The 12356-nt window shown below is 38.7% G+C and overlaps 1 protein-coding gene across 1 annotated transcript in view; it reads left to right on the top strand.

The window, feature by feature from the left end:
- The window catches only part of CHIC2 (cysteine rich hydrophobic domain 2), a 36219-nt gene extending 26226 nt beyond the window's left edge, over positions 1 to 9993 (top strand). Inside the window, exons 4-6 of the mRNA XM_035112104.2 lie at positions 4013 to 4069; positions 4239 to 4298; positions 8199 to 9993. Of these exons, the coding sequence (XP_034967995.1) occupies positions 4013 to 4069; positions 4239 to 4298; positions 8199 to 8249 (168 nt within the window). The 3' untranslated portion in view covers positions 8250 to 9993. The remainder of the gene's footprint in view (positions 1 to 4012; positions 4070 to 4238; positions 4299 to 8198) is intronic.
- Positions 9994 to 12356: the final 2363 nt, after the last annotated feature.

The following is a 12356-nucleotide window of genomic DNA, read 5'->3' as shown; positions in this document are numbered from 1 at the left end:
AGTGCGTCTTCATGTAACTGTTGAACTGAGGGAATGGTACTGTAATTTCCATCAGAGGCTTTTGTTAAGTTTTCTAAGTTGCTTAGACGTATCGTTGCCCACATGGATAATCCTAGGAGTGGCAGGGTGTCAAATTCTGTTGACACCCTGCCACTCAACATTGACATGATGTCCATAGATTTTCCTCATGCACAAACCTGGAATGAAGGCTTTTCACAGTTCCTAGGACAGTGGTACCTTGGTTTACGAACTTAATCCATTCTGGAAGTCCGTTCTTAAACCAAAGCGTTCTTAAGCCAAGGCGTGCTTTCCCATAGCAGCGGGGGACTCAATTTACAAATGGAACACACTCAACAGGAAGCAGAACATGTTCTTATTCCAAGGCAAAGTTCACAAACCAAAACACCTACTTCCGGGTTTGCAGTTCTTCATCCAAGTTCTTCATAAACTAATCCAAGTTTGTCATAAACTAAGCTGTTCTTAAACCAAGGTACCACTGTATTTAAATCCTATCAGCTAGTCTCATCTATATGCAATTATAAAATAAAACTGGAACAATAAAAAAATCATTTTTGGTGCACTCCACATTGTTCTTAAAGACTAATGTATTATGTGTTTGAGCTCTTTAGCCATTGAAGTACTTAAGTTAATGCCCACTTTGTGCTTTAGAATGGGTTGCACCAAGTCTGCATTTACTGGCAGGGGACATAGGATTTTCACATGATGCAGGTGACTGCTGAAGGAAAAGTGTTACATTTAGTATAAGGATTACATTCAATCTGGAATTTTAAATGATTTAATTTAAATTGTAAAATTTTAATCCAGCAAGGGAAAATACTACATTGTTACATTAGGCTTGTTTAGCTTTTTACTCAATAGAAAATAGGTAAAAAAGGCCGCAAATCTGTGCATGCATGCTTAGGAGTTAGTTTCACTGAATTCAGTAAGACTCCTTTAGCAAACATGCACAGGATAAAGCCACAAGTATAAGTTTCACAATAAGAATGGCTTTTCATGGTTAACTATAATGTTGAAAGAAGAAAGAACCGCCATGTTTAGTTTTTAAATTTTCCTAGTAAACTTTCTTCCACTTAACTTTTGCATTGTTGTTGTTAGCAAATAATGTGCTCTCTAGTATGCCATTGATGGAGAATCTACAGGGTTGTCATCCCCGTCAGCTGGGAAAGTTACTCAAATCAAGAGTCCCTTTTGGGTTTTGAATGTCCTCACCTGCTCCTCACTGTAAATCATTGAGATGTCAAGTGCAGTGATTAATTAAGTTGCACATGCAAGTCTCCCCCCCCCCCCTCACCTGTCAAGTAGGGAAAAGGAAGATTGGTGTCGAGAATTGTGCGAGGCTCTTTAATTCACTTTTTCTTCCCCGGCTGAGAGGTACTTGCTAATGTTTCATTTAAACTTTCATTCACCTTTTGTATGGCTGACGGGGTTGGGTATTGTTGGGTGATTTTATAAATGTTGCAAGCCGTTTGTACATGTGACGACTTACAAATAATAACTTACAAAATTAGTATTTGTAGAAAAAAAATCTTACATGCTTGAGGTATACAACAGTGTTATCTGCACTTAGGCTTTGGCAATAGAGTGTGTTAAAACTGAAATATGAGTGATGCACAATTTGTCTTCTACATGTGTGTTGCCTGCTTAATACTAACTGCTAATAATTTGTTTTAAGATGACTAATACGTTTCCTTCAAATTCAGTGCCCTTTCTAACTTCATAGTTAAGTCCTTCATTCCCTCAATAAGGGAAACAATAGTTGAATGTTAACTTTTGTTTCAGTAAAAGATATCTCTTCATAGTGTTGCATTAAGTTTCTGTATTCACTTTCCTTTCTAGGGTGCAAAGTGTTTTAACTCTCCTAGTATTTGGGATGCTGGTTTCTTTTCTGTCTTTTCTCCTTCCCCTCCGTGCAGGCAGTGAAATTTAAATTGTACTGCAGTCTTAATCTATTATTTAAAAGGTTCTAGCAAGGAAGATTACAAGGTAGCTTCACATTTTTGAATCGGTTTTGCCATTGGTTTAGCAGCGGGTGGGCAGGCAGATGCCTGCTCGGAGTAGAACCTATTGCCATTTTTCACCATTGATAGAGTAGCCTTTCAGAGTCAATGAGCTCTGTCAATGTGAGCTTGTCAAGGCTACAACTTCATAGACCTGAGAGGCGGTTTGAGAGGTCAGCCCTTTTCAGGTTTGCTGTGATGCAAATGAGCTTTAACGCTTAAACAACTATTGGAATTTTTATGTCTGCTCCTTGTTCTTTTTTCTTCACAAAGTCATTGACGAGACATTCAGTGCTTTTTAAATTGGAAGTTGCATTGTGCTAAAGACCTAGTACAGATTTACGGAGGGCTGAAAGCAGTTAGATCATGTTCTTTTCATGGTGCGATTAGAATCAAATCGATTTCCCTACAGCCTTCAGCATTCAGATGGCAATTTTAACAAAGCTTAGGGGGCTAGACAAGGGACAAAACGACTGAACTGAATGTTAATTACACTCTGCAGCCTTATTTTCTTTTGATTTGGAGCTGACTGGCAACTAAATTAACAAAAGTGTGACCATAACTGCTGCCCTATTTTCATTTAAAAGGAGAGCAGACTCTAAAAGGCTATCTTGACAAAGAAACAAGTGAGGTCTGCTGATCATTGTTAGAGGGCAGGCACTGTCTTTAATAAAATAAAATAAAAAGTATTGGCCAAAAGGAACAGAACTTTAAAAAACAATGTAATGACTTTGTCCTTGCTATTAAAATGTGCCCTAGGGTTCTTGGGAATCCCTTCTATTTTTGAAATATAATGAAAAGGTAAAAAAATAAATCCTAATAATTATTCATTCCTAACGAAGTTGATTCTTTCAAGTAGTTAGAGTTCAGGTTTATGCTCTTGTGATTGTTATAAATGAAAAGAAACCGCTATATGTATTTTTTTGCCTTTCGTGTATATTCAGTAGGTTTGATGATTAATGCTTTTAAGTAGTTCTTAAAAAAACATGCTTGTTCACTTGCTGCACCAGTGTGCATTTTGTAGCACTTCTTGTTTAGCAGTAGTTGAAGTGCAAGATGCTTCTCAGCCCCCCTTTCCCCCTCCCCAACTTCTCTTTGCCTTGTAAGGAAGCTGCAGCTGTATGAAGTTGAATTTGCCACAAGGCTCAGTGATCCATGCCTCTGCACCTGCAACTCTGGTCTCATCTCAACACCTGGTGTTGTGATTTATCCTCCCTATTCATAAGGACTAGTAAATCCCATTTTACTACTGAGCAGTCGATGATACGGCAGTCAAGTGACCATGAACAGCAGCAGGACGTATTTCTAAATCAGAATACCAACTGCATCTTCAGAGTAGCAGATTTAGTGCAAGGGGATTTAAATCGTTCTCTTAAAGCTGGAGAACTTAAATTCAAGGGACTTTTCCGTGTGTAGATTTCCAAATATTCTGGAACAATTTGTGCATAAATGAGAAACCATAGATCAACATTTTAGAGCTCTAGTATGTGAAATTAGTCAACAGCACGGCATTTTGTATGAATGATAGTTGTCATAATGTCTACACACAGTATGTGGAAACTATCCCATGCTTAATCTGCAGCCTATTTGTTTCAAGTTACTTGAATTATGAGGTAGCTTGATTCCATTAGCTTCAGTGGATCTAAATTGATTCACTTAACAGTGTTAGTGAATAAAGCACTTTTGTTTTTAATAAAAAACCTTTTATTAATGTACATCTTTGTAGATAAATACATTTTCCAGCCATTTAAATATTTCTTAGTGGTTTTTTTAATTTGGTCGCTGAAACCATTTTTTGAAACACACACCTCTTTATCCTAGCTATAATTAATACCAGAAAATTCGCAGTACGGCAGACCACCCTGTACCTAAGTTGCTGTCCTTTACCACATTTCTCCTCCACCCCAGCCACCTTTTCCACACAAAGGCAGCTGCAAAACAAACTTTTTTCCAAAGCTGCTCAAGAGTAAAATTCTTTCTCATTTGTCTTCCAGACACGAAGATCGATTGAGAAGTTATTAGAATGGGAAAACAATAGGTTATACCACAAGGTGAGTGCCGCAGGGAGCAGCTTCGTACTGCTGGGGCCTGAATTGTACAGTATGGAAACAGATGCTTTTGTTGAACGCGAAATATGAAAGCTGGACAAATGGACTAGTCTCTGTGCCGGCAATAAAACACAGCTCATTTTTCTTCCCCCTTTTTCTCCCTGTTGTCTAGCTGTGCTTGCATTGGAGGCTAAGCAAAAGGAAATGTGAATCGAATAACATGATGGAATATGTAAGTTAAAGGGCTGTTTTGTGCATTTCTCTATTAAATGATCATTTATTTTGCTTCTGATCTTATTCTTTCCACGATTATTAATCAGCAAAGGTGTCAGGAGCTTAATCGCCTGAGTGGCAAGGATTTTCTACGGTTCACAGATGTATGGTTTCATGCGCAGGGCTGATTTATAAAGTTATGAATGACTTGAAAACAAGGCTTCACTGTGTTCCGGGGGAAAAATAATAAATTAATTGCCAAGATAAAATAGCTTGAACGTGCGTTGATGGGGTGTGAAATTTTCAGATGCTGTATAAAAAGAATAACTGCAACTTTGGTTACGCAGCGAGTTAGATGTGGACTGTTTTATATAATGCTAATCGAGTCTCAGTGTATGGAAGGAGACCTTTCAACTAAGCTGTTGGAGCTTAGGAAACCTTTAGACTTTGTCGATTTTAACTGCCCCCATACCTCAGCAGTCTTGAAAGTAGCTTGAGCTTTTACTAGCTTCATTCAAATGTTTTAAAAGTCAGGCCTGATAATAAGAGCGTGATGTGTCGGTTTTGGCTCTCATTCTCTAGCTCTAAAGATTATACAGAAGATGAGGATTTCTTGAAAGACTTTTCATGGGGTGCATTTGTTTCTGGCCCCCACATCAGTCCTTGTAGTTTTTCTTATTTCATTTCACTTTGCTGCTCCTTTAAATTTTTCAGTTAGTGGCACGTGATAAGATACTTAACTGCTTTAAAACAAATAAGCCCTTGCAAAATATGTTAGTATTATAATTAAAAACAACAACAACACAAGCAGGGGTTAACAAATTAAGAGTAACCCCCAGTGGCATCTAGCTTTAGCTATTTCTAACACATCCATGCCTTTTAATATATCTTGTCTATTCTCTAACACAATACATGCATTATAGACAGTATGTTAAAAGATTGATTTAAAACAGTGCTTAAATAGTTAGAAATTATCTTAAAATCATCTTTTCTGTTAGCACTGAAGAAAAGGGGAATTACTAAGGCCTATATCTAGCCTAAAACATAAAAGACTTCCTAAAATGCCTTTTTTCCAGAGTAGTTCTATTCAACTATTTCTTTTTAACATCTATTATACTTAACATGTTAATTTATGATCATCTATTATAGTGAACATGTTAATTTATGATCATAGACTCATGATAACTTCACAGTAATTGGAGACAAGAAAGAAAATTTGACACAGGTTTTTGAGGTTGGCCTGTGTAAAGAATTCAGTTTTATGTTTTCATTACTGAATGCTTCTGGTCTCTTAAAAATCCACTCACATTCGAGGGCCACAGTCCTGAGCACATTTATGTTGAGAATGTGCCTAATTAAAATTAGTGTTTTTCAACAATGTGTTCAGGCATTGGTGAAAGTTGTTATTGTAATTTCAAAGCCCAATGTAGAATTGTTTTTAAAAATCAGTTTAAATTCAGGTACCCCTTTAGGCAATATCTATTATTGGTGGGAATGCGATAGAGCAGTGGTTCCCAATTGTCTAAGTCAAAAGCCAAGCCATGGACCTCCTACTTTTGAAAATTTGGATATCTCTATGGTAGTTTTTGTTATGTGGATGGTGCCACAGACCCCCTGGGTGGGTTACGTCTGTGGTTCCCAATTTGGGGCACACTCCCCACAGCGGGGCAGTTTGATTTTTAAGGGGGGCAATTCGAGAATGAGTTATTAACAGTTAATGGCCTTTTAGGTTTCCTCCCCTTGAATAGGACTTCACTTTTTGAATAATAAGAATTATATGTCATGGGCATCAATATTTTTGAGATGCTTAAGTGGGGCATGGCCAGAAAAAGGTCGGGAACCACTGGGTTACACAGACCACCAGTTGGGAACCACTGTGATACACTAACAGCACTGTATTTAATTTTTTTACAACTAAACTGCACACTTACTTGGTGAAAAGGGCAATGTGTTGGTTCAAAAAACAGACACTTACCTTTCATGGAAGGGGAACCTTTGGGTCCATGCTATTGTCTTCAGTGGAACATCCCCCCCCCCGCTTTTACATTTAACAAAGCTTCTTTTTAAAGGGTCACACTTAAGTGGTTGTTAGCTTTTTGAATGCTGCTATAATTGTTTAGGTGCACAGAAAGTCTTGCTCACTGGCATGTTTCCTTTGAAACTCTTGTAAAAATTATATTCAGTTTCACAAGATTTTTACCCTATGGCATTGTGGCTCTGTTAGACAAGCACAGGCCAAAGTTACGCAGAATTAGTTGCCTGTGTTGGTATTTTTGTATTAATAACTGTGTTTATTTTACTTGGCTAAAACCTTATGAACCAAGCAACTGATTCTTTCAGAAATTCATGAATGAGTCTTGTGTGTGTATCTGTAAGCCATCATGCAAATAGTTAAGCCAACTAATTCTGCGTGCACAAGGAGGGCTTTGAACTTGTGTTTTTTCACACATTAAACCAATCTTTGTGTGTCTCCTCTGTGAGGGGTCCGGAGGGAACTAACACAAAAACAGGCTTCTTAGGAATGGCACCCCACTTGTGCAGTGCTCTCTCCAGGGAAGCTCACCCGGTGCCTTCATTTATGTGGCAGGCAAAAACCTTCTTCTCCCTGGCCCTTTGGCTTATTAAACAATCTATGTCCTTTTAAGGGACCCAGGTGGCGCTGTGGTTAAACCACTGAGCCTAGGGCTTGCTGATCAGAAGGTCGGCGGTTCGAATCCCTGTGACGGGGTGAGCTCCCGTTGCTTGGTCCCAGCTCCTGCCAACCTAGCAGTTCGAAAGCACGTCAAAATGCAAGTAGATAAATAGGAACCGCTACAGCAGGAAGGTAAACGGCATTTCCATGTGCTGCTCTGGTTTGCCAGAAGCGGCTTTGTCATGCTGGCCACATGACCTGGAAGCTATACGCCGGCTCCCTCGGCCAATAACGCGAGATGAGCGCGCAACCCCAGAGTCGGTCACGACTGGACCTAATGGTCAGGGGTCCCTTTACCTTTACCTTTATGTCCTTTTAAACCAGGCATCCCCAAACATCGGCCCTCCAGATGTTTTGGACTACAATTCCCATCTTCCCCGACCAATGGCCCTGTTAGGTAGGGATCATGGGAGTTGTAGGCCAAAACATCTGGAGGGCCGCAGTTTGGGGATGCCTGTTTTAAACTGTGCTAGGTGGTGGTGGGGTTATTATTTTTGTTTGTTACTATGCTGTGCATTTTTGTATCTTCATATTGTAATTTGCCCTGTGGTCCTCAGATGAAGGGCGGGATCGAAATTTGATGATTAATAATGATAGCAGCATCACAACCTCTTGCAAGAGCAAAAACATTGCACTGTGTGACAGGTACCACCCTGGCTGTAGGTGGTTACATGCTACATCTGCAACCCAGCCAGATGGGTGGGGTATTACTACTACTACTACTACTACTACTACTACTACAGTCATACCTTGGTTGTTGAACACCCTGGAACTCAGACGTTTTGGCTCCTGAACGCCACAAACCCAGAAGTGATTGTCCTGGTTTGCAAATGTTCTTTTGGAACCCAAACATCCGATGGGGCTTCCGTGGCTTCTGATTGGCTGTAGGAGCTTCCTGCAGCCAATCAGAAGCTGTGATTTGGTTTTCGAATGTTTTGGTAGTTGAACAACCTTCTGGAATGGATTCCGTTTGACTTCAAAGATGCGACTGTACTACTACTACTACTACTACTACTATTACTACAACTAGCTGCTGGGAATTGCAAGTTGGGAGAGTGCTGAAAAATGCCTGTGGGTACATGTGCCTCACATAACTGTTTGGATCCTATCCATAGTTTTTCCTTTAGCACAGTAAAAGCTATAACATTGCTGAGATGTTTAAAAATGGACAGTGCCATTAATTGCTCACTAAATGTATATATTTTTCTCTTTCTCTCTTTTACACAGGTCATTCTTATAGAATTTTTACCAAAGACACCAATTTTCCGACCAGATTAGCATTTGCTTTACTTTAGAGACTTACCCAAGTATATTGTCTTTTTTCCAATGGTGCCTTGCTTGGTGCTCTCCTGGTGATGATATAGCATTGGTTCTACATAATATTGTGGTTTCTTCATTCTTTTCTTTTGTAACGGCATGTTCAAAGTGCATTTTGTCAAATTTTGCGGAAGTCATTTCACGCAGACGTCAGTGTAATTTATTTCCTGTCCCTTCTCCGTTGTTGATGTATCCTGATTTTTCCAGAGACTTTATATATACATATATCTATGTATGTGTGTGTTTCTCTTGTGTGTATATATACATATATAGCTATAAACATAAACCAAAAATAGCTATAAGTGAGAAGTTATTTTTAACCCCATATAAATTGTGAAAATTGGCAATCACTTTAATCTATGCACTTGCATCTTCTCTGAATCTCTGCATATTTTGCCAGTGACATACTTGTATATATCAGAGTTTTTCCTTCTACTTTCTGAAACATAAATCAGCCACCTGTGAGGCGACAAGCAGCATTTCTTGAAACCCAAACATTGGTTCACCTTTGCGCATTTCTCTATTCCATGAAGAAGTACCATCTGCTCTGAAGATGTTCTTCCCAAGAAACTTGAAATTGGATTGCTAGTATTCCACTAGAAGAATTTGTGATAGATTTTGCATGTGTTCAGTGGTTAATACTGCTCAGGATCATAAAAATAATTAGTATTTCATGGGGGACTGGTACACATGAAACACTGGTCAATCCTGCTGTGAATAAGAGAACTGGGATTGAGGGGGAAGTGGAATTTCTCCAAACCTGCTCCCAATCTCTTAATCCTGGTTCAGAATAGACCAGTTTTTTGTATGTGTGCACCTACTCTGTGTGTGTGTGTGTGTGTGTGTGAGTGAGAGAGAGAGAGAGAGAGAGAAAATTATGTATGTACATACTGTGTGGCAATGCCATGTAACAGCTTTACTGTTTTTATTGTTTACTAGATCTAATAGTACACAAGGATGCAAGCTTGTCAGAAAAATATTTGTTAAAGACTTCAGTAGTTTGAGTTTTTAAATGTTGCAGTGTTTGGCTCCAGGTCAGAGAAAGGCAGTCTCAATTCCTATTGAAATTGATGGGTTATGTTAGTTGTGACTAACTTTTAAAATCCCATTAATTTCAGCGGGATTTAAGCACAGTTAAGTTTCTATAATTATTTCAGGTGGAGTCTGTATGTAAAACATTTACAACATTGTACCAGAAGCTACAGATGCGTTGATGATTTTTACACCTGTTTATCAGATGTGCAAATCAAAAATTAGTGATTTGGCTGAATAGCTTACTGAATGTACTGGATAAATACTTATTGCATCCCAGCTTCTCTTTTTTCTCTTTTCTATGTTTACATGGTTAGCTTTCTGTTTATTGTTTGCACAAGAAAGCATTAAAAAAATATGGATATGTGATAGTATGCTTTGGTCAGGGCAGTTTTTAGTTTTTTGGCTGTGCATATCTTCATATATTGTGTTTAAAGCCTACTTAATACAACTATTTCTGAAAAGCTTGTGTTCTTTTGTTTTGTTTTTGTTTTTGAGCTTAACGTACATGAACTATAACATATGTTAAGGGCCCATTCTTCATGTAGCAGAGCAATAATGTGAATAGCCAACAAATGCATTGTGCTTACTATTTGTACTATGAAAAGTTTACCCCACTGCAAGGATTCCATTTTCCTTCATTTAAATACAGTTTCACTTTATTGTCATTATACAGATATGTTTATTGTGTATTTTTCAATGCTTGCTGTTCATAGCAGATCTTCATTAGGAGAAGCATCTTTTGTAAAGGAAAGAATTTCCAGGAAAGTATCAAATCACCTTTTGTCTAGGCTCTATTTTTTCATATCACAATATACAGTTCTTCCAAAATGTTCTTTTAATCTGGTAATAATTGGGCATGATCTGGCCAAAGTTAGGCATTTCTATATCACATTGAATTCAGTGGGACTCTTTCCCACTGAAAACCATGCAGTTGGCTTTGGCTGGCTCATGTGCACTGCTCTTTGCAGACAGCATCTGCCTATATGCTTTTTAAAATATAAGGGCTTAAAAAATGCGTAGTCTTAAACAAGTATCCAAAACCCATCATTTGCTGTCCATGATCTGCTTTTCCTTGAAGAAAGAATTATAGAGCATTTCCCCTTATCTATGAGCATTCTATTGTATGTGTTAAAACATTTGCATGCTTTGGAAACACCTTCATAATAAAGACTTTGGCCATAATCTAACACAGTTTGCTTAAGTTGGTTTATCTGAGGAGGCTTAATTGTGCCTAGATCTGTGTTGGATTGTGGCCTTGATTAAGATGAAAAATCCATTGGTATTGTTCAACTGACCAGAGCCTTTGTAAAAACTGGCTCCTTTCCAGAACTCTGGGGTCTTAGGCTTCTCCATTCACTTTCATAAAGGTATGAATTCTTCTCCATCTCTTTGCATGTGCTGAGTTTCCATGTCTTTCGAAGCAAATGGAGAATCCCTTGCATGTACAAGAACTTGTATCTGCATGTTGGAGTTCCTCTGTGTATGTAAGTTGCTGGTGTGCAGAGACTAGATTTTAGAGTCACTGGTGCATTATTCAGTAGAATTCATTGTCCTACTTGTTACTTCATTCATCAGACTCTTCGTCAAACTAATCTTCCCAAGGGCAGTTGTATACTGCCTGCTTGCAATAGAACTTGTGTTTTCTATTTTCTGTAAAGGGTACGTCTTGCATGTAAAGTTAGTTTGGACTAGGTAGACCCCCAAGGAGGGTGAGAACCACTTCAATATCTCACTAACCTTCACATCTAAGTGGGTTGAGACAATCTGTTGGGTGGCTTAACATGCAAAAGAATGACTCACACGAGTGGTCTCCTTGTGCGAGCAGCAGAACCTGAAATGAAGGGTCTTGCATGTCATCACGGAGGAGAAGAATTGTGAACGTAAATCACATGCAACTTTCTGGTCACAGATCTCATGGAAGACACGCTCCCCCTTCTGATGTTATGCAACTCAGGCAATTCGACCCTGTGGATAAGCATTACTTGCATGAGTCAGCAGGGGGAGATGGTTTCAACCTGCTCTAAATCCACATTTGACCACCCTCTTGGCTTCCCCTGTAACTGCTAGTTTGGCAGTCTGTTTGAATGATATGGATTGCTGCTTGTTATTTCTTGTTTTGTATACATTTCACTTACCATGTTGTTGTTGTTTTTATCTGCTTGGCTTTTTGAAGCGTGGGTGGGGAGGGGAAGTTGGACCTTCCAGCATTTACAAGCACAAAAATGAGCAGTAGCTGAATTCTTCCAGTATGCATATTTTGATATGTAGCTGCTAATGGGGGTTACTATATGGCTGACTTTTTTTTTTAAATCAACCATTTTTCATCCCATGTGGTGGTAGCAATATATTTGAAAACATGATAGTGAAAAATGCTACAAAGACGGAAACACGGAGGCAAATAAAAAATCCCAATTATTTCCCCTCAATTCCATATAAAGTTATTTCAGATGCATGTTCAGATTTATTCAAGTGAGAGTGTTGTGGGATGTCATCTAAAGGTTGTTGATACCTTTTGTTCATTTTAAAGGAGCAGCTGGGCACATGCCCATAAGTATTAAAACATGGGCATCCCCCCCAGCTTTGTAACAGTTTTTTGATGTGCATGGTGTCACATTACAAGTTGCCCCGTCTTCATCTGAAGTGTGTTTGTTTCAGAACTGTGGATGATGCAGGAAACTGAAAACAGCCCATCAGGTGCCTCACAGACTTCCTGCTTTTACAGGCAGGTAGAAAAAATTGATATATCAAATCACTGATAGGTTACTATATGTCTGACTTGTTCCCCTGCCCTCCAATAAAGCAAGCATTTTTTGTAGTACAGGCTTTAAGAACATGCACCCTACTAATCATTTCATAGTTACCAGGAGAGCTTAAGGCTACACACTTAACTAGAGAGAAAGTCCCATTGAACTCAAGAAGACATACTTCTCTGAGTAACTGGCGTAGAATTGCACTGTAAACCTTTTGACAGCAAAAAAACAAAATGAAAGAACCCTCTTGTAAGGATTAAGTAAGAATTAACAGCTCTCTGCC

Source organism: Zootoca vivipara, chromosome 9 (genome assembly GCF_963506605.1).
Source record: "Zootoca vivipara chromosome 9, rZooViv1.1, whole genome shotgun sequence".
Taxonomy (NCBI): Eukaryota; Metazoa; Chordata; class Lepidosauria; order Squamata; family Lacertidae; genus Zootoca; species Zootoca vivipara.
Note: the sequence above shows the minus strand (reverse complement) of the source record. Positions and strands in the feature narration are given on the sequence as shown.